A 23667-nucleotide genomic window follows, 5' to 3' on the forward strand; every position below is an offset into this window, starting at 1 on the left:
GGAATTTGGGAACTTTTCACCGTCGGCGATATCAGTGGATTACCAGCTTTCAGTTCCAATAATTATATCTGCGCCTATATTCATATAAGTTGTCCATGTGTTCTATATATTCAAATAAGGTGATGATATTCAGCGACTTTATTTAATTGAAACATTGGCAACTAACTACTAATACGGATAATGTTACCATGAAATTACGTTTGCTTGAATATTTAACGGGGATCGTTTTCTTATTTTTATGTAGAATCCTTTTTAAAATCTTCCGTCCGATGCTATATGATTAATGTTAAGTGACCTATTGTATGCATATCTAGCACTGACCCTCACTTCATTTAAAGCTCGTAAATTATTTGACCTAAATGCTGTCCTACACTTTAATCTAAAAAAGCCTTGCAGTGCTCGAATGTCCTACCCGCTACGCGTTCAGTGGCCTCAGACGTATAGTGAACACCAAAGCGGTCCAAAGGCTTTAAACAAGACTGGATTATAGGCAGGAGGTCGACGACGGAGGCGCCGATATACCTGCAGAAATAACGGAACCTCTCGATTTATGCCTTCCATTCGGCTCCAAACCAGAGGTCCACGATCAATCCTCGGGACTGGGCTAGAGATCGGAAGCGACACATCAACCCCTTTGTTCCCACCCACCCTCTTCACTCTGAGTTCAATTCCATAAAGGAATGCAGAATCTCCCAAGATTCGTGGTCCTCGGAATCGTTGACCGCGACCCGCAGTCGCCGATTCAACCGCCTCCGTCACCCGGGAAATGCACCAGGCCCTGGCTCACGCCCTCATGGTCTGCCCTTTCCCACAATGAGGCCATCATCGCCTCTGCCTTGGACCCATGAGGTTGAAAGATTTACCGGAAGGATGAACAAGTATGTTAGGAAAAAAGAAGAAAAAAAAGGAAGATCCCTGCGCGAATCTAATCAAATAGTTAAGAACGAGTAAAAGGAATTCTCTCACTGCTGTAATCACCATGAAATCAATTTTCTTTACTGTAATCAACTCGATATGAATAATCGCACTTTTTCGCGCCCTCGAAACACGTAACTTTCATGCGCAGGATTATCGAGAGAATGTAGGCGACCAATCAATGAAGTGACCGTTTCTTCAAATTACGCAACTACATTTAAATTTCAAAACCCAAGCATGCTTCTTTTTTCGCTTTGTATATGAATGTACATTTCGTAATATTTCCTGTTGGTCACAAAGTTGAATACTATTACTTTTTTTTGATATTCCAGAGGTCACATTTTAACCATGTAATCAAGTTCTCCACTAGAGCAATCAGGAAAGTTTTCTCGTTCGAGCAGACGATTAAGAAGAGATTGAAATTTGGAATTACAAAGGTCACGGTATTTATTTTGAAACAATAGGGCACAGCATTTGCGATGTCACGTCCTATATTTCTCTCACATCCCCCACGTGGTTTATCACGGCCTTGCGAATCACTCTCTTCCGAAGGAAATGTCGGATTTTTCAGACGACCCCATTCGCTTCCTGGGCGTCGCAGGGTTGCTCCAATTCGTCCGTGGGGCTCCCAAGCAGCCGCGCTTTCTTTGTCCCGCTCGCCTTGATGAGTCGCGCGCGCGAGCCAGGGTTAAGGTTCTATTCCACGGAAATTAGTTCCGCGTCTTCGTTTTTTGTCTCCGAGGGGCGTATTAATGGAACAGCTTGGGAAATAAATCCTTTTTTTCTAATTAGGGGATATCGATGCCAAATTCATGGTTGCGCCCAGGGAATCCAGGAAGTTGGGTGTGCGTTTGACATATTTGTGCGCAGTATTTGGGTCACTTGGCGAAAGAAATATACTGAAGACTAAAAATAAGTGCTGCCTCAAAGTAGCTGGCACGCACGGAAATCGGGGATTGGATTTGGGTGGACAGAGAGGGAAAATTGGTGTCTTTTTAGTATGCCGGGCTGCTCTTGAGCGTCGTCCCGAGGGTTGACCAAGGTTCAAATCCGAATGCGATGGTTATCAACGTATCCCGTTGAGGTATTTCAACGGCCTCCAGTTTTTTTTCCTGTGAGGTCAGGCTTTGAATTCCCACCGAAATCGTGTTTGTGTCTAGGGTCGTAGTGCATTCATATCCGCTTAACCAACCCAAAAGAACATTGTTTACATCCTGATGATGAAACTGCCCGAACAGCTGACAGAACATGAACCGTGACTGTTCATGAAAGTCCTCAGTTCCAAAATTCTAATTTATGTCTCAAAAATTTTGGAAGAAAGACGTGCAGAGGTTAAAACGTTTATAGGTTTCACATAATTAATTTGCAGTCCATTGTTATTTAAAGTTCGCATTCTGGCTCGTACCTTTTTAACCACTCCAGTCCTGAGCTTAACACTGGCTCACTTGGCGTAACCTCGTGTAATTATGTACGAAATTACTTTGAGCGGCGTTTGTTGAGAAATTCTTTCATGTTATGAGATATTTTGGCCTAAAAGTTGTTCTTTCGCTCTCCTCAATTCTCAGGAGGGCTTGTTTCGATGTCTAATAATTATAATGGGCTGATTCATCAGATCCTATCAATTCGTTCATTATCCTTGTTGCTATCGTAACGTAGGTACTGCATATTATTCTTTGAAAAAGTTGTTCAATGGAAGAAAACTTTCGGGACGGTAAGATACTTCTCTTATCTTTTCCGGTCATGTGTGCACGGGTTCACATACTCGACATTTGGAAGCCACCAATTTGTGTCAAACATTTTTTCAAGGGCTCTTGTTAATTTCCTGAATCTTGTCTATTTGCCTTCCTTCGCTTCGTGAAGGTTGGGGTTAATGCATTCGAGCGTATTTCGCGTCCGTCGAGGCTAGGCTTGTTGGAGTGGTGTGGTAAGAAGTTGGTGGGAAAGGGAAGAATGTCAGATGTTGGACCTTGTAATCGCGCGACTGTATGATTGCTCATGGCATCATTTCAGCCGCCAACAAATCACTCGCCACGATATATCAGAAACCTCTTTAAGATATACATTTTATCTCCAGTCATTTTTTTAAGGAGTAGCTCATCTGTCAATTTAAAATCGATTTTAATTATCAGTATACTATAATATGTATATTGATAAACCAATACCATAAACACCGTAAACAGCCCGAAGATCGGTTTGGAAGGTGATTATAGTGTTCACCCAGTACTAAGGCCGACGGCGTGTGAAATTCACACATCAGGGTAGGGGGGGTAGTTCCTTTCCCTGTGCCGGTTATGGTTTCCCAGGAAGACCTGGTACCCGAAAAATCACATAGCATCACATAGCATACACAGGTGGAGCTGAAGGTGCTCAGAGAGGCTTGCCCGGGAATCGATCCCCGGCCCCCCGGTCAGTAGTCCAACGCTCTACCCCTGGACTACCGCGACCCACTGTATATATGTGTACATACAATGCATGTGTGTGTATATATATATTTATCTACATATACATACATACATGTATGTATATATATATATATATATATATATATATATATATATATATATATATACATACATGTATGTATGTATATGTAGATAAATATATATATACACACACATGCATTGTATGTACACATGTACACATATGTATATATATATATATATACATACGAGGGTCATCCGGAAAGTAGTACCCGTTCGTGAAATAAAGACACAAAAGTAAATATTAACAAACATAAAAAATTTTATTTGAAAGAGGATACTTTAAACTACTTCTCAACATAATCTCCAAGCAAATTAAGGCATTTGTCATAACGTGTGACAAGTTTCTGTATTCCTGCTGCATAGTCCTTCGCCGCCAGCTCATTGAGATACGCGAGGGACCCATCTTGCACAAATTTTTGCATAATGCAGATGGTGTTTAACAATTTCATGAACAATTGTTCGAGAAACATTGGGAAAATGCTCACAGATGTCATCAATTGTGACGCGCCGATCGTTCCTCACGAATTCGTCAACTGAGCTCACCAGTTGGTCTGTAATGACAGACGGTCTCCCCGAACGCTCATCGTCGTGTGTGTTCCCCCTCCCCATGTTGAAGTTGCGACACCACCGCCGAACAGACGACTCGTCCATTACATTGTCTCCATACACCTCCTTTAATTGGCGATGAATATCACATGGGCGAACGTTTCTTGCATTGAGGAATTTAATCACTGCCCTCACTTCACAACTGGCGGCGTTCTCAATTTTTTTAAACATTGTAAACAATCACAGAAACAACACAGGCAATGCTAGCGTCACGCAACTTGGCTCAGAGAAGGCAGACAAGCCACTGAAGCTATCTGACCTCGTCCAGCGGCTACTCGCGTCGTCAGCACTTCATGCGGCACGAACGGGTACTACTTTCCGGATGACCCTCGTGTATATATATATATATTTTCATTTCCATAGAAATAGATATAAGGAAAAGGGATAGGAACACATATGAAGGACGAACACAGGAGAGGTGGGGAAGGCGGAATCAAGCAGGTCACGAGTGTAAAAATATTTCCTAGACCGGGACTTGAACTCCGGATCTTTCCACTTGCCGGGCGGATACTCTCAACCACTCGAGCTATCCAGGAAACGTAATTTACACTGAGATCTGCGATGCTTTATGCAACCTAGTGCCCCGATTCTTTGGCCAAGAGATGGCGTTAGGGAGCTGTTTCACCCACCAAAGGAGAAATGGACAACACACAAGAAGAAAGGATAGTAGTTTAGCAATCATACAACATCATAAAGGATAGGAATAGTGCGTTTCGTGGCACGCATAGCCAGAAGAAGAGACGAGCCTCATTGGTCGTATACACATTCAAACACGAAATCTCGCCAAACGGCGAACAAATACTCGTATTTGTATTAGTATTTGTTTGAGTATTTGTTCGCCGTTTGGTAGGATTTAGTGTTTGAATGTGTATTAGGCCAATGTGGCTCGTCTCTTCTTCTGGCTATGCGTGCCACGAAACACACTGTTCCTATCCTTTATGATGTTGTATGATTGCTAAACTACTATCCTTTCCTCTGTGTGACTTGTCTATTTCTCCTTTGGTGGGTGAAACAGCTCCCTAACGCCATCTCTTGGCCAAAGAGTCGGGGCACTTGGTTGGATAAAGCATTGCAGATCTCAGAGTGATTTACGTTTCCTGGATAGCACGAGTGGTTGAGAGTATCCGCCCGACAAGTGGAAAGATCCGGAGTTCAAGTCCCGGTCTAGGAAATATTTTTACACTCGTGACCTGCTTGATTCCGCCTTCCCCACCTTTCCTGTGTTCGTCCTTCATATGTGTTCCTATCCCTTTTCCTTTTATCTATTTTCTATGGGAATGAGTATTTGTTCGCCGTTTGGCGGGATTTCGTGTTTGAATGTGTTTGTGTATTATATGTATATTTACAATTGTGTGTATATGTATATATATATATATATATATATATATATATATATATATATATATATATATATATATATATATATACACATACAGGTATATACACAATTGTAAATGGCAAATATGTATATGCATTGCCATTTCTCCGTAGTCTTCCTTAAGTATTTAAGTATTATTAAGTACCAGATTTGTTTGGAATCTTTGTTAAAAATGAGATACACGTTGGAAAATGTTGTATTTAAATTATAAATTCAGTCCCATTACTACACAACATTCAGAGAATTAAAAATAACCCGAGCGTTTAGAGAAGATGACCAATTCTCTCTCACCGTTTTGGAGAAGTATTTTTTAACACAAGAAAGACCTGAAGCAGTGGAGATTGTACCTCAGTTATGTTAATTTTGATCTTCAAACCGATCGAAATCCTTCACACTGTCAACTCCTTCACCGGCATCCCTTGCCTTTAGTTGCCAACGTTCCTTTCTAATGAAATTAACAAAATACAGTTGGCGATGTGAAGTCCACCAAGTGAACTCATCTGGCGCGTTTTAAAACACTTGGGTCATAGTATGAAATTTGTCCCCGATAAATATCGAGGATATGAAGCAGTGCGATTGCCACAACGATGCGCATTATCATTGCAGCAAAGATGAATTAATCTATCATACAATAAAGCCAAACAGTAGACACACAAGTGAAAATTTTAAGCCCCTCATAACTCAAATATCACCTGCGTGACGACACGCTTGCTTGGAGCAGAGGTACCACCACTATCTCCAGTGAAGTCGGCCGAAGAAGAGATCATTTCGCATCTCTGAAGCACCTCCACGTCGAGATCTCACCCGGCGAAAGTCTCGGATATCAAATTATATTTGACTGCCTGTGCTGGCCTTGTTGGATCGCTCCTCCCATTCCCCCCTGGTGGCTCTCCGCCCATTACTCACCGTTACCTAAGAGGCAGGCAAAGGTGACCCCGGGAAAGGCCGCGAAGGGAAATTGATAAAGGTGGCGGCGGACGGAGTGGAACGCTAATTGAGGGTTCGTTTTGAGCGAAAAAAGATGGGAAACATAAAAAGTAACTTATTGGTAAATGATAGGTAAAGGATTTAATACACGCCGCATAGGTTTCAAATTTTTCCCCTTCGACTTCTCTGCCGACGCAGCGGGCGTGGGAATGTGACGATCTTTTTAATCCTCAAATAAATTATAACTTGACTTCAAGGATATTTGCATAAAATTCGCCATCGTCAATAAAGTTTCGATCTTAAATCAAAATAATGGTAAAGGAGACAATATTCATTTCTCTTCTCATGTACTACCAACTTGACGCGGTGGAAGGGTTTGTGCATTCTATATCTACTTAATACTCCGCAAGGGCGTGTGGCGGGGGGTGTTAAGGCACCACTCGTAATTAAGACAAAAACTGCATGTAAAAGCCACAAATTTATACAATCCACAAACAAAACATGGTAGGCATTCATGCAAAAACCCTTACAACCCACACGAATGCAAACACACAAACTACCAACAAACATACGCATGCACCTTTAATATACCTGATGTCTTTGCAATGCAATTTTGTTCCGACTTGTAAATTAAATGTTTTCAGTATCTCTAAAGTGACTTCAGTTTCTTACTATTACTATGATTCCAGATTGTTTGGGGAAAGAATGTATATTTGTATTATCTGTCAGTCCTGGAATCCCTCTCCCTTAGTTTATCTTTGCGGTCTGTTCTACCTTAGTAGTGTGGGGCCATTATAATTCCTTTAGTGTCATCATTAAACTCGTTTGTTCTGAACCTTTCTTAAAATCTAAGCCTCGCTTGTTCTCTCCGTACATCAAGTGGCTCCCAGCCGAAATCCCTTAAGAGACCTGCCATGGTTGGTAGATCCATGGAGGTCTCTTCTCCGCCATGCTTTCCTTTCCTGTGCCCTTCTCTTAATTTCCACACACCCATCTTCCACTTCGCCCATCATTTTGGCCCTTCTTCTAGTGCCTCCTTAACACCTCCAAGCGGTTTAAAAGGTAACCAACTGGAGGCATGCTATTCAAAAAGTTCGGGAAATCTTTTAACAGGTCTGCTATGCCGCATATAAGTATTGCTAAACAAAATTAATAATTACATTGCATTGGTATTATAAAGAAGTTCAGCATAGTTCTTACAAGATACTTTTTTGAAGAATCATTGTTGCTAATTTCACTACTTTTGTTTTTAATCAGCCATTCTGGTTATTTTTAATTCAAAATAATAGTGTTTAATGCACTACTACAGTCTAATTTAATGATTTCAATGTGCGAGGTTAAGATCACTGCTGCTTGCAAACTACCTGCATATTGAAAATATAGTCAGGCGGAGTTTCAAGGCAGGGTGCCATGCCGGGGTGTAACTCCGACCCCTTAGTGTGGTATCGCTCTGTTTGAAAGTCGTTCGTAATCACTTTGGATGGTGAGATGCACTTCCGTTGGCACGACAGTGACTGGCAGAGTCACTCTGCCTTTCGTAATTGCTCTGGCCATTGGGACTCATTTTGGACGGTATCATGCCACTGGCAGATAAAGTCCACCAGTGATGAGCAGTTCGTAATAGCCCTCCAAGTTGTTGAATGCCAATGCCAATTGGGTGGGCATCAGCAGGATAAACAAGCTAACCCATTCTAGTTTTATTCTCCTGTATTCACCCACATATTCTCCTCCTCCTTGCGTATTCTTTCCACTCTGAGCAGCTGTTTGCATATCTCACGTAGAAGTGTGAGCATGAAATCCCCTATTTTCTGAGATGCACTAATCCCAAATTCACGGTAGACTACAGGGGGCACTGTTAGTTTATCGTAAACATATAAGATAAGCTATTGTATGCCCTTCTTGTGAGAGAAATGCTCTTCATTTCCTACCCTGGCAGTTGACTTCGGCTATCATTGTTTTTTATTTGATCGTAAATACATCTCGGGAAAACATTTAAAGGTTTAATAGTCAAGAGATATTGTACATTTTGTTTCTCCTTGGCCCATTTGCCATTTCGTGCTTTATCAGTGGTCTTGATGAACATGCTCCAGATGTAATATGTGGCTGTCCACCTTAGCATTTCTACATGATTTCCCCAAAAATATTTTGCAGTCTCCCATTTGGCTATTTAAAAACTCTGTGGATCACACAGCTGGCATGATTAAATGAAGCAAAATATAATGCAGAACTGGAAAAACATAAATATGATCTGGATAAGCTGGAAAAGTCATGGAATTGAAATACTTCAATCCAGCAGATGTCATATTTTTTTTACTTGTAGATTTCTGTAGAATAGCAGCCCAAAATAGAAATTTGCCCTATGTTTCAAACTGCATCCCTGTAAAGTGGTCAATTCTTATGATGGCGCTAAACAGCTCTATGAACGGATGCAAAGTTATTTTTAACCTTTACTCATAGTAGCCAAGTCTGCTGATTTAATTTTATGATAAGCATAAAATTGTTTCACATTTGTCTTCATGCTAAACATTAAAATGAATGTATTTTTGTGAATATAGTCAAAACATATATTCATGTAGTTTTAATGCTGTTTTAATGTGGGCATCATCCCTATTTTACTCTCTCTCTTCTTCCTGGATTTCAGTCTCCTTGGGGAACTTATTTCAGTCCTTTGGACTCTCTTTCTCTCTTTAGAGTATCTTTTTTTCCATGCATTTAGCCACCCAGTGGCCTCTTCATAAATGTAATAAAAGTTTTGAGGAATATTGGGGTTATTTTGAGATTATTATATGTCATTCATGTTGTGTCATTCCCTTAAGCAAATACATTTTCATTTCACTTGAAACTTGAACTTGATAGGCTGCTTCCAAAAATCATCAATGGCGGCATTGCAGGGATCATTGGTGTGTCATGTGTGTTTCCGCTGGACCTTGTCAAGACTCGTCTGCAGAATCAGAAAGTCGGGCCAAATGGGGAGAGGCAGTATGGATCAATGTGAGTATAAGGCATTATGTGCATGGGATAAATGAAGTATGCATTTGCCGTTTTCAAATGTGCATCGCAAGAGTAATGCTTCTTCTTCTCTCCAAAGGTTTGACTGTTTTAGAAAGACCTACAGGGCAGAAGGATACTTTGGCATGTATAGAGGTAAGCAAGGTATCTGAATGAGCATAGATGTAACAAGAATATGGTAGACCTTGAGAGGTAGTTTTTGATTCAGCTTAAGATTATTATCCTTGAGAGTACGTGCAGTGGATTCTGCTATTCATTCATTAATATGCAATTAGTGTTAGTAATGACCATAAATCCCTATTCTGTTTATTTGTTGTGCATTTTCAATGTTATGGAAAACATTTAACTATTATTTTTAATGAAATCATCTCAACAAAAGCTCAAACTACTTTATTAAAATGTGTGCTCATTTCCTTGCAAAGGCATAAATTTAAATTGTCACATATTATATGCCAATGGAAGCATTTTTGTGAGTTTATATGTGAAAAAATTACTCGGAAAGTAAAAGTGCGTTTCATGGCATGCATACCCAGGAGAAGGAATTCAACCACATTTGTCAAATACTCATTCAAACACTAAGACCTACCAAATGGCGAACGCATGGTCATTCTCATGGATGTAGATATAAGGAAAAGGAATGGGAGCACCTTAAAAGGACAAGCACAGGAATGGTGGGGAAGGTGGAATTGAGTGTAAAAAAAGTTTCCTCAATAGCTCAAGTGGTTAAAAGCATCGACCCGGCGAGTCAAAAGATCTGTGGTTCAAGTCCCATTGAAGGGAACTGTTTTATGCTTGTTTTTTGCTCGATTACACCTTCCCCACCATTCCTGTGTTTGAATATTATGCATGTTTCTATCCCTTTTCCTCATATCTACATCCATGTGAATGAATACATTTTACCAGAAGGTGCTTCAGCAGCTCTGAAATGCCAATTATGCAGAAAAATGGAGGAATATTCAAGCTTTAAAATGATGTATCTATTATTGAAAATAAACATTTCTATCTATTAATAAAAAAATTGTAGACTTATATTTTGGGATTACCCTATTGACTATTTGGTGGCTTAAATATACAAACCATCTCAATTTTAGGGTCAGCGGTAAATATATTGCTTATAACTCCAGAAAAGGCAATCAAATTAGCTGCCAATGATTTCTTCCGTCATCACCTCTCAACAGGTCAAGGGTAAGTTTTTGTAGCTGGTTATTTGGAAGGATTGTTGTGTGAGTACATGTTTTTTATATTTTTTTCTGCATTTTTGTTTTAATAAGTAGTTATATAATTCTATCCTCATTCATTTATTCAATTTCTTTAGGGATTTGGTTCTAATACTAAATAATAATAAAATTCAATATCTCAAATGCTTACGATATTCACTGTTTCAAATGCAGCGATTTAATTTACTCTTCACATGAATAGCTGAGGTCAATTTATGAACCCACAGAAGTGAAAATAGTTTAAATACCTTAAAGATTGGCATGGGAAGTGAGTTGTAAGGTTTAACAGTAATGATTCTAATTGCCCTTATTTGGATTCTGAATATTTTAATGGATAAACCCAAAATTGTCTAATAAATGTTTATAAAATTCACCAATATAAGCATTCAATAATACATTTTTTACTTGTGGTGTAATGTGTGGTTCCTTAAGGAAATGGCAAGTTCTCCATAATTTGCTTTGCAATAAGTTAATGTGGCCTTCCTATAATGCATTGCCGTTTCACTTAATTCCTAAGAATAAGTAAATGGGATTTGACTCTCCTTGCTTGCTATTAGAGAATAATTGTAGATAAATTCTTGTAGAAAAACCAGATCAATTTGACTCTTTTGCACAGTGAAGCTCAGGTGATCTTCATAACACTATTGGTGAATCGATTCTGTCTCAACCATGCATTTTGCTCTAATCTGATCTGGGAATTTGACAACAGTAATATGTTAATATCATGTCTGTATAGTAGGTTTTACTCCTAGTATACTAGTAAAGATATTTGGAAGATCGTTAATAATTGAAATGAGTATTGGGCTCAAGGCCGCCAAGAGCCCCTGAGGAACAACCAATGAAGTATAGTCCACTTTTGAACAATATTTAAGTCCGTTGACTTTGAGGGTTATTCTTTACGATTGATTGGTGGCATATAATTATCCAATCCGTTGGGGTGACTCTAACTCCAACTATTTATAGTTTAGAACAGCTTGACTTCATGAGGAATAAACTTCTTTGATGTCACAATTAGCATAAAAAATGGGAAGCATGAATTTTCTCTATTTCAGAAGCACATGTGCTAAGATGAAGTGATCCCAGTCGGCTCCTGCCACCCTTCCTCGCAGAAAACGTCCACTTTTTATTCAGTGAGCAACAGGCTGATAAAAATAATAATGCAGAATAGCAGCTATGATAAAGAACTGCAAGCGATCAAATATACAGCAACAATTAATGGCTACAAACCACAACTCATAGATAATATCTTATGCAAAGCCCTCTGTAAGCAAGTGAAATTGAAAATATTCTCCCCACAGGTAGACGAAAAATCAAGGAAATGGTGCAGAATTCCATTTGTGAAGGACACATATGCAACATTCAGGAACATCCCCAAAGAAAAATATTAAATTGTGATTATATTTAAAAACCACCCTTGTAAAATGTATCTCAAATACCAAAGAAAAAAATTCTGGCATGTTGGAAAAGTGATGTTTATTTACTCAAATGTGACGACTGCCCAGCACTGTATAAGGACATGACTGAAAGAAGTCACAAGACGAGGATAAGTGAGCTTAAGATATGCTATGAGAAGGGGAAACAACAATCAATGCTTGCAAAGTATTTGCTAGAGAGTAGCCACAATGCGGACTTCTTTCCTGCTCTCCTCCTCCTCATTGAAGAAGAAGAAAGGCGACTGGACACCCTTGAAGCTCTTTAAAGAGTGCTTCGCACAACGGACAAGGCAACTCGATTGAATGAACAAGTATATCCCTCTCCATTGTTTTCCCCCTTAAGTGCATCACGAGGAGACACAATGGCCTGCCACCTTCCGTTCCCTGTGTAGATGACTGAAGATTCCAAGGCTCTCCCCATTTCTGTACCCACCACTCACCCCAGCCCTTGGAATCACAAAGACTAGCCCCCCTCTGAAGCAGCAAAATTGAAGGAAGAACAATTGGAAACAGTGCTTCTCTTTGACTCAATAGTAGCTTTGTAGTTTTCGCCATTTTGGCACATGGGGGACATCATCAGGTATCCTATGTCGCCTTTGGGTCGAGACCGGTTGTGGTTTAGTGAAGTTTTTGTGAGTTAGTGCTAGGTTTCAGTGATCATGAATTGCAAGTATAGAGCCTGAAACCATCAAAGGCAGTGCTTCCCTTTCCCCCACTTGCCCCCTGTGTACCTTCACTTTAGCTCTTTCACCTAGTGGATCAGTCTCCACTTCTCCCCCACCAAAACCCACACCCTCCTTCCTCTCATCAAAAGTTCATCAAAATTAAATTCTCATCCGGTTTCTGAGCCATGTTTGATGGATCGCGAGGGTGCAGAGAAAATGAAATGCCAATTTCTCTTTCTTCCACCCAATGTTGCCCTAGCATTAGAAATCTAAGATGGCATAGTGGGGGTCTAACCTTGTGTTTGTGATAGATTTTTAATTCAATTCCCAGTTTGAGTAAACATGCGAAGATGACATACTTACAATTTTCATATGAAAGGTCTAGTGAAAAATTCATCCCACATTTTTGTTCTAGTCTGAAAGCATAAGGATCAGATTACGCAGTCAAGCCAATACTCAGATTAATTTGCATCATAAAAATTGAACAGGCCCAGCTATAGGAAGACCATACCCATCCTTTCAGTGTGTAATATGTTATTGAATGATTAAACAATCATTGGCATTTTGATGCAAATACAGGTCTGACTGAACATTTCAGATTGAAAAATGCAAGAGTTAACAGGTTAACCAAGGTCAAACCTAATATGAAATGTACTCTGAGAAATGTGATCATAGGTTGCGAGAGACCCCATAATTATAACATCTCACAATTCAAAATTCAATTCTTTTGATACATTTTATCACTTTTTAAGTAATTTTATTATCATTTTATATTTTAATGCTGTTCAGAGACAAAGTGCTTTTATACTTTTTTATTAAAATGTGCTTGCTCCTGTGAATATGACAACAGGATCTTATCATCCCCATTTGGAAATATAATGAGATCTCATCTGGACTTTGAAATTCTCAACCCCTGCACAGGAAACTTCCCCTTGCGAGGGAAATGCTGGCTGGTGGCTGCGCTGGATTCTGCCAAATAATTGTCACAACTCCTATGGAACTGCTAAAAATCCAGTTGCAAGATGCTGGAAGATTGGCCAAAACTAGTGAGTTTTCCTTTCTTGACATATCTACCTTTGAACTGAATTAGTTTAATGGTGTGACTCTTTTGGCTATGCTGCAAAATTTGTACCAATCTTTTACTTACTGTATTTTCTGACTCATAGAATGAAATTTTTGACTCCAAAATGTGCTCTACAATCAGTCTGAGCCTTGTTTCTCTTATAGGGCATAGAATATGGCTGTCTATATCACACATTTTGATAATGACACTATTTTGAGCCACTAGTAAGGATTAAAGTTTTTATGTGAAAAAATAACAAGTTTGATTTATTCAGTGATCAAAAGAGTTTTAATATTTCATTGACAGTACTTTCTAAAACATTCCCAAATAAATTGTAAATGTGTACAATGGTTGTTTAATTTCATCTCACTGGTTACAAAACTTAAACGCATTGTACTAATGGGGATGTTGCTCCTCTGCTCAAACACTTGTGTCGGAGTGTACTCAGAGTCAACAGACAAACAACCATAAGTAGTATGATAGTGTTGTTCAATGTGTCACATGTTCATTTCTATTTAGTGTGCGCATCTACTTTTGCACACAGAAACTGAGTGTTACATATAAAGTTAAGATTGGAATAATCACATGGGATCAAATGAGAGAAGATAGCGATACAGTATTGCATTTAAATTTGTGGTCATGAATCACACTTCAGAACATGGAGACAGGGCAGCTGAAAGACTTTTTGGCCCACCTCAGACTTGGAAAGATAATGTGAAACTGGAGGAAGCAGAAAATTGATTTAGTGAATGTGGATATGTGTAAAAAAAAACTTAATGTTCATGTGCCCCTAAATGCCCAAAGCTTGAGGAACATGTTGAGAACTGGATAATAAATCACAGAAAGAATGAATGGGGGATTACTGATTCTACAGAAATGACTTTAATTGAAGCAAGAAAATGAACAATAGGTATGTTGATTGTCAATTTTTATGGGACTGCAGTATGGTGCAAATGATTCATGAGAAGGAATTGTATCTGGATGCATAGTAGAACTGCAATAGCATAAAAACTGCCTCTCGAATAGGAAAGAAAGATTATAGAATTAAATGGTGAAAATAACTGCTTATATGACTTTAGCAGCGGTGATGATGATTTTTTTGGATTCTATGATAAATAAACATTTATATGGTTTTACATTTAACGGTGACCTTTGGATTACATTGAGAGTACAAGATAGTAAAAATCGTAGCAGAAAACTTTGTAAGACATATATTTTGTGCAAAGTTTAATAATATTTTGTGTAAAGCTTTAAAAAACCTCAAGAAGACATAAAGAGGATAAAAATTATGGTAGAAATGAAAAGTAAAATTATTGAAAAGCAAGAACGAGATGGCGTGGCTCTTCTGCCAAGCACATGCCATCAGTCTACAAAGCAATTCTCACTATCCGCTAGAACGAAGACAAAATTAAGGAGATAGATGCTTTAAAAGGGGTGACAAGAATATCTATATACTCTCAAGAGTATCTCAATAATGTGGCAAGGTTGCTTCCAATATGGATGAAGGAAAAGAAATTGCAATGAGAGACTATTTACGAGAAAATCATTGGTGAGAAGATGAAAGTAATTTTTTCTGACCTTGTGAAGAACACACAGGATCATCAATGGCCGAATAAGTAGTATTTTAGGGATGCCGTAAAGGATGTGAGAAGTTCAACAGATGAGCTAGCATCTACAGTATTGTGAGGCATGGTGAAGTAGCAAGATCAAACTCAAAGGCAGCTGAGAACTTCATTGACAACTTCAAGAAGCTTACCGATTCTAAGGGTTACATGCCACAACAGGCTTTTAATTGTAATGAAGCATCTTTATTGGAAGGAGATACCAGAGCTAGCTGATATAATAACCGAGGAGGAGCCATTGTCCGGCCTCAAGCCAATGCAAGACCATCTCATGCTGTTACTTTGTTCCAATGGATGGGAGGGATTTAATTATCAAAACAGCGATTTGATAATGAAATCCCTGCTTGTTTACCGTTTACAAACTCCACAAGCCTTCCAGAAGTGTCAGGTCCAGAAGAGCAGGCTGAATATGATGTGGAGAAAATGGGAAACTGTTGTGGTGTTGTGCATGGAGAAGCATCACCCTAGTAAGGCAGTGGCTAAAAATTTATTTAATGATATTTGGTATGTTTCATTTTCACAATATTTTGAAGCGTCAGGAAAAATGAATGTTTCTAGGCAGTTTCCTTGTAGAAAAAGAATGACATATATATCATACATTCTAAACTAATTATTTAGATTCTTTTTTGTTTACTACAAATCAAATTCGCATTCAAGGTTGTTTCATTCCACGAAAGAAGGAAAGGTCCTAAACAATGTATGTTTAATTTTCTTTGTGTGTAACTTGCACATAATTAATTTTTTTGGTCTGAAAAACTTCATGATATTTTAAATTAATGTATATGAGGGAAATGTTTTTGCTAATATTGTTTCACTATGTGAATAAGATTCCGAAATGAATTATGCTCTATAAGCGAGGTTCAACTGTATTTTACGAGGTGTATTTTTAAAGTACATAAGTACAATTTTGAAATTTTAAGAAAACTAGTTAACTTTTCTTAACAATTTTATTTTTACATGAAAGCTTGTATTTTAGACTACTTTTTCTACATAATTCCCACGTATATTAAGGGACTTATCATATCATACAATCAGCTTTTTAATACCATTCTCATAGAAATCTACCACCTGACTAGACAACCGGTGAAACACAATTGTTTTGACATCTTAATCGTTGTCGTGGCACTGACCACCCTGATGGTGTTCCATATTCAGGAACACATGGTAGTCACTGGGTGCTAGGAAGAAGGCTTAGAAACTCATCACCTTCCTCACTGTACTGCTTTAAGAAAGTTAAAGAACTGGCTAAATGCTTGTTCTTGTGCCCCTCAATCAGCATTTTCGGTACCCAGCTTGAGCATAGTTGTTGACAATTTAAAAGTTCTGCCACAATTTCATAAAGCACACTTGACACTACAGGAAATTCATTAGATAATGACGGAATCGTAAAGCATCTGTTCTCTCCCACTTTTTCATCAACTTTCTGCATCAAGTCCTTAGTAATGATTGAAGTTTGCCCACTTTGTTCCTCATAATGCACTTTTGTACATGATTACGGTTGTAAACATGTAAATGATACATGTTTAAAAGTTGTGATCCATTTCCGTGCCATCCCATCGCTCACAATGATTTCTCCATACACTTTGCTGATCTGAAGATGGATGTCAGCCACTTTCATGTCTTTAGCACTAAGAAAACAAATGTCAACGCGTATTTCACAGTTGGCGGGACTCTTAATTGGAGGAGACATTTCATATACTCGCAAAAAATGTAAACACGGTTGAATGATTCTGTAATGGCATCTGTGGCTTGCCAATAGATAGCGGTACACAGTGCGTAAGTGCTAAATACCGACCGTATTGCTGCAGCGGTAGAATTTCAAAACAGTACTTATTTTAAGAATTAGCCTTGTATTTTCTTGAAATATGTTTTACTTGCCAGAAAGAAAATGGAGACCACGTTTCTTTATCCTGAATGAAATATTCAACCTTTTTCTCATGGTAAGTAGAAATCATTGTCATTCACTCTATCTGCTCTTTGGGACATTCAGGTGGTGCAACAAAGGTGTCAGCAACCTCAGTTGCCCTGGGACTGCTGCGCACGCAGGGTGTGTTTGGGCTGTACAAAGGGACAACGGCCACCATGATGCGAGACGTCCTCTTCTCGGTGGTCTACTTCCCCCTCTTTGCTCACCTGAATGCGCTCGGCCCTCGCAGAAGTGATGGCTCTGGTGAGTCCTTGGACATGGGTGCCCGCATTAGAATGAGCCCAGTTTGATGGTGAATGTGTCTTGTGATTCATTTGGACCATTCTGGGGTCTAATTGTATTGAACATTAAAATATCCATTCTTATTCACCCCTTTTGCCCTCGGTAAGGATGGGAAATATACGTGGTTCTATTATGGAATTATGTGTCAAAGGATGAATGAAGAGAAAGTGAAATACTGTCAGGGGTTTGCATCACCAAAGATTGCAACCAAGTCAAATTTTCTCCTTTTCTTTAATACCAACTAAACTGGGGTTGCATTTTCCTCTCACTCAATTGTCACCTGTCTGTGAAAAGTAAGTTTCAGGAACCTGGGGTCATATTCTGTAGCTGGTATCTCCAGCAATGAGCCATCACTGGTGGTTTGACTTGACTTAGCACAGCCCTTCCAAGCTGGGGTACCTTCCACCCCCCAGAAAGGTGATCCTGTCATTTCCCAAGGGATGGCAAGAAATTGCCACCCTCTTGAGTATATTGACATATCACCTCTCTATATAGCATCAATTGACTGCTTTTTCAACAGTTCTTAACACTTATTGAAGTGGACTGTTATGAAACTATGGGAAAACCTATGACCTATAATATAGATTGTGATTTTGTCTTTTGCAAGTTGCTTGCATTCATCCCTCAGCGTGAAGAGTGCCAATAAGATCTGGAGATGGGAATTGTATTCAATGGGAAAACTTCCTTTGAATTATCATAATATGGCTGCATTAAGTTATTATGAGTAAATAAACAAATGGCAACATCTATGAGCCCTTGATTGGAACCAGCACTGTGGAAAATTGGAAGGTAGATCTCATACTCTCCATAACCATTAGTTAATTCCGTCTGCTTTGGAAATTGCAGTAATACCTATTTTTGATAATATTGTGTTAGTTCATTTGAGTGAATTGGAAATTTGACAGCCTGATATACATACAGCTGCAATAGCACTTCACAGGGATGTTATATGTATGTCTCTCATGCTGTGAGTTTACAGTTAAATGCTGCTGCAGTGACTCTTGAGTTGCCCTCTTGTAGCTTAATGCTGCAAAACATTGTTTACATGCACTACAGGCTAATGTGGAAGGCGTGCTTGCAGGAAGTACAGAGGCATCTGCAGCTTTGCAGATAATACTTAGTATCATGCATGAGGGATTAGTTCTCAGATGGTCAAAAAAAGGTCAAACTTCAGTTCTTCCCTTCCGCCAGTTGATCTTTGGCCTTATAATCTTTTTTTTTGTTTGCCAATTGAGAAAGTTTCAGCTTGGTTTTTGAGAAGCATTGGATTGTTTTAAATTTTTCTGAATATAATGTCTGGTATGAATTGCACTCTGAAAATGTTGCATTAAAATGCACACTAGCGGATGACTCCATTAAAAGTTACTGTTGCGTCATCTCTTGGAGTTTCTTTGGAATTACATGTATTTTATTCTTTCATTTTAACATAATACATATGGTAAATTACTATGCATAACTTTTAAAAAGTGGCCTCCATGAAGTTTCCCGTTTGTTTGTATTTCTTTGCAGTTACTTTGCAAAGACCCGACAACATGTTCAAGGCAAACTGTGAAATTGCTTGCAGGCATTTGGAATGATACTGCTTGATACTACTCATTCTGAATGTATGTAAATATATATCTCTATGATGGATTAGGATGGGCTTTGGCAATTTGTATTCTTATTAGAGATGCAGTATTGAACTCGAACTTGCTGTCCTTATTTGCATAACTCATCTCCCAATCTATCAGTATGAAATTCATGTAATACATTTTTAATCTTTAAAAATACCAATGGAAATTTATATGATGGCCAGGTCTGTTTTTTATCATGGCACCTACCTTTGGTGTTCTCTTTCTATTTGCTCCTTCAAAAAGGTTCTATGGAATTCTGTTTAATCGCTTCAAATTGGCAACTCCAAAGTTCATAGTTTTGTTTTTAAACTTTGTCCATTGCCCCCTGTGTTCTGTGTGTATGTGCCTCACGGCTAAAAATTTGGTTGAATATCGGTGACTGTTGGCAAATTAACCAGAAAAATGGTAAACAAAGCATTTCGTGCGGTGATTAAACACCATGGCCACTGTGATGGCCATGATTTTTTGGCATGTAAGTGGAATTATTTGCATTGATTTTTTACATGAAGGACAAATAATAGCTGGAGATGATTATGCATCATAATTGCACCAGTTGAGCAATGGGAAAAAAGTCCTCATTGGCAAGGAAAAAAATTCTTTCCTCCGATGAGACTAGGCAGGAGTGCACTTCTGCACAGTTTGCTATGTTGAAAATTATGGAATTAAAGTTTGAATGATTACAACATCCACCACATCCACCTGATTTGGCTCTCTTCGTTTCCAAACTTGAAAAAAAAAGGCTTGGTAGAATATGATTCATGCCAAATGACATCATCACTGATGACTATTTCAAGGACCTTTCAAATCCTGCTTTTGGCACGGCTTAAAACAATTGGAGAACTGCTGGGAAGTATGTATTGAGCTGAAAGGAGATCATGTTCAAGGATAAAAAGAATCTGCCCAAACTGATTTGTTTTTATATTTCTTTTCTTAGGACTTACTGAACAACCCGCATACTTCTCTCTGCAAAATGCATTCATCTGTTTAGTTCATTGCCATGATTCCTGTATTTTATTAAATATACTCAGTTGTGTAATTTTTACCAGTTATTCTGACAGGAATTCAAACTATGTGGTTTATTTTCTATTCCATATATTACTAGATTACCCTGGTAGACTCGAACTGTGGATAATATTTCTGAATTAGAAAAAAGTGTTAACGGCAGACATGCCAAGGATCATTCTTCTCCTCTTGTCGTAAAATTAAAAAGTATAAAAAATATAAAAAGCATAGGGAAAAGTTTCAGGAAAAATAAATTTATTTTTGAGATATTGCTACAATGCTTCAAAATTCTTCAAAGTATGTCCCTTGAGTGTGGACACACTTTAGCCAGTGGCTTTTCCATGACTGGAAGGAAGGTGGGTGGATTCCGGAAGGTCCTTAAGGGTACACGTACAAGCTTCTTTGGTGGCAATTGGGGTCCAATGGTGGTGTCGTTAGAGGAAGGCTTTCACTTTTATAGGGAATGGGAAATAGTCTACTGTTGCCAAGTCGGAACTGTAAAGGGGTCGGGGAGTCATTGCAATTCCGTTGCGGAAGGTCTTTGAAAGCAGATACTCGACTCTTTGGTCGTCCACCATAACCTTTGGGATTAGTTTAGGGCAGATCTTTTGCATCACCCAATTTTCAGTGGAAATGGCATGCACTGTCATCTGATGAATGGCAATACGATATCTGCGATCATGCACACACTTAACCAATGGTCTGAATTCAGCACTTTGCCCACGCGTCAGGGAAAAATTGTTACCGATTATACAAACCTTGTATATTTCTTAAAGTGTGGGATTAATGTATAGACACTAAATTATAATCATCCTTTGACAACTCTGGTCTAATTTTAGGATTCAATAGTTTACTTTTGTGATGATAGGGCGCATTGATTACTCGAGTAGTTATTTTTATATCTGTATTGATAACGCTAGTGCCTACCGCTGTATTCCAGATGCTATTCTTCAAAGTTATGAAATTGGAAAAGTACTTGTTGTCATTACGAAGAGCGTGTGATAGGGAAGTGGGTAGTGTTGGGCCTGGGTTTGACACTGGGTGATGCAACCGGGCACTCTCAGCTTCACCCCAGCTGTGTGATTTTTGGGTACCAGATCTTGTTGAGCACACAGGTAGTAGTAGTTTTTAGGGGAGGCGACCGACAACTGAGGTCATTTGCGCCATAGGGGATGGACAGGAAAGGATGAAGGGTGGAGAGAAACCCGGCGTCGGCATTAGCCTACTCTTTACGAAAGGCGCCAAGGGGTCCGCAGTTTAACGTCCCATCCGACGGACGGCGTACTCACCCAAAGTGCCCTCCACAAAGCACCTCAAGTAGGGATCGAGATACCTCTGAAAAATATTCAACACCGCCGGGATTTGAACCCGCGCCCTCTGGGTGGGAAGCCAGTACGTTAGCCCCCGCACCATCCACAGGCAGGTGGTGTAGGGAATAAGGATCTGATCCCCATCATTAAAACCCTGTCAGTGTGCGACTCCCATATTCTGGTGAGGGCTCAGTACGTGATGAGCAGCTCTCCCTCATTCACCTGTCGAACAAACCTTTGGGTTCATTACACTGTGGTTTGTTGCAATGTGACATTTTGAGAATAGCATGTTCCAGAAATATTTTGTGCTTAATCATTCTATTAGAAGGTGATTGCTCTCACAGGAAGTCTATAGATCTCTTACTATATGACTATGTACAGAGATAACCTTGACATTTACAGTGATGGAAATTTTGGAAACTATTAGTGTTGCTGTTCAGCTTAATGACTTCTCTGTTCAGCTTGAGTCCTGCACCTCACATTAGCAGTTTGATGCCATAACTAAAGTGTACCATTATACGTTATTTGTCTGGAGGTGTATTTCACCGATTATGAATTTTTATTGTAAATAGGAAAAGTCATTTTTTTCCAGGAGTGATATGATGTTACATTGTATGATGTTAGAATCAAATGATATCTATTCCGCCACATCTAAGGTGAAACCGTTAAACTTAAGCAAAAGAAATTTCTCTTCTTTGCTGAATTAAAATTGCTCTATTATTTTTTCTAGCCATTAATTTAAAAATGGGAAATTTCATTGGCTTTGATTTGTTGAGATCCAAAGAAATATGTGAGTTGTGTGCATTTATGTTGGCTCTTTGGTACAATGAGAAATAAATTTGACAAAATTTAAATATCAGGATGCATTGCATAGACTGCCGACGTTGAAATATTGTTAAATATGTTGATGTAGGTGAAGCGGTTTTCTGGTGTTCATTCCTTGCGGGTTGTGCCTCGGGGTCCTTCTCGGCCTTTGCAGTCAACCCCGTTGATGTGGTCAAGACCCGATTGCAGTTGCTGACTCGTGCTGAAGGGGAAATTCCATATAAAAATGTTCCGGATGCATTCATGTAAGGATGTGAAATTCTGTCAGGGCCATTGTTGCGCATGGATGCACATGTGAGCTCTTGTAAGGTGTCCCCCTTGTTGCTCAGGTGCTGCTGCATCTACTGCTGCTTCGTGATTCTTTTAAATAAAAAATTATTATGTTCATAGAAGCATGGTTTTCAAGAGCATAGGATATTTTTATTTTGCATTGTGGATATTTTAAATGGCTACTCATAGTGGAGTACCTCTTACTGTGGAGATATCAGACGTTCCATAGATCAGAATGCACAGTTAGTGCTCCAACAATGAAAATGGTCCGGATATATTATTCAGTAATCTGTTCCAAAACTTTTTTCTGTTTGTTACGCTGTATGAAGTAAATGCATTACTATTAGGTCAAAAGAATATTGTCTATATTATGCTTGATATTTAATTGGCTAGACAACATTTAAATATTTGCATGTACTGAGCTTTTCCACTGTTTTATTGAAGGAAGTCATTCAAATACTGAACATAAACTTATGGCAATAAACTTGATTTTCTTATTTTTGAAAATTGTGCAATCATAAGGAAATGCCATTGTTAACATCTCTTCAATATTCCTGCTAGATTTTATGTTAATACCAGAGAGGAATTGTACGTAAATTCAAGTTGGCATCCCTCCCAAGGGTCATTGGGTGAATGTCCTGGGACTTCGATTGTTGAAACATTTGAAAGATTACAAATAATCAGGATGGGAAGGATTGTTTGTCAGTGAGGTAGTAGAAGGAATGTAAAGTAAGGGAAGAGGCCAATTTCATGGGACTTTATTTTGTTCTTATGTAGTGCCTATCATGCAATGCTTATTACGTTGATAATTCTGAGGCTGATCAATAATGGGTTGCATAAGTTGATAAGGGCTTTATTTTACACTAATGTAAGGATGGATGAAATTAAAATGAATTGTTTTCTTGATCTTACAGACGAATCATGAAAGAAGAAGGACCACGTGCATTTTTCAAAGGTGCTGCCTGTCGAATGATTGTGATTGCACCTCTGTTTGGAATTGCACAAACGGTTTATTACCTTGGAGTGGCAGAGAAGCTTCTAGGAGTCCAGAAGTGATGAGCAAGTGGGCTCATGGATTTGGGGGAATAGTCAAATGTGCAAACTGCAACAGTCTGCATGA

General features: G+C 38.9%; 1 protein-coding gene across 1 annotated transcript in view; it reads left to right on the forward strand.

Annotated features, from left to right (window-relative positions):
• Positions 1-23667, forward strand: part of LOC139690580 (mitochondrial glutamate carrier 1-like) — a 40424-nt gene that overhangs the window by 16668 nt on the left and 89 nt on the right. Inside the window, exons 2-8 of the mRNA XM_071588057.1 lie at positions 9166-9300; positions 9398-9453; positions 10410-10503; positions 13555-13679; positions 17309-17488; positions 22366-22522; positions 23462-23667. The exon at positions 23462-23667 is cut by the window's right edge and continues 89 nt beyond it. Of these exons, the coding sequence (XP_071444158.1) occupies positions 9166-9300; positions 9398-9453; positions 10410-10503; positions 13555-13679; positions 17309-17488; positions 22366-22522; positions 23462-23603 (889 nt within the window). The 3' untranslated portion in view covers positions 23604-23667. The remainder of the gene's footprint in view (positions 1-9165; positions 9301-9397; positions 9454-10409; positions 10504-13554; positions 13680-17308; positions 17489-22365; positions 22523-23461) is intronic.

Source organism: Hetaerina americana, unplaced genomic scaffold, assembly GCF_022747635.1.
Source record: "Hetaerina americana unplaced genomic scaffold, ioHetAmer1.1.p SCAF_3, whole genome shotgun sequence".
NCBI classification, from domain to species: Eukaryota; Metazoa; Arthropoda; class Insecta; order Odonata; family Calopterygidae; genus Hetaerina; species Hetaerina americana.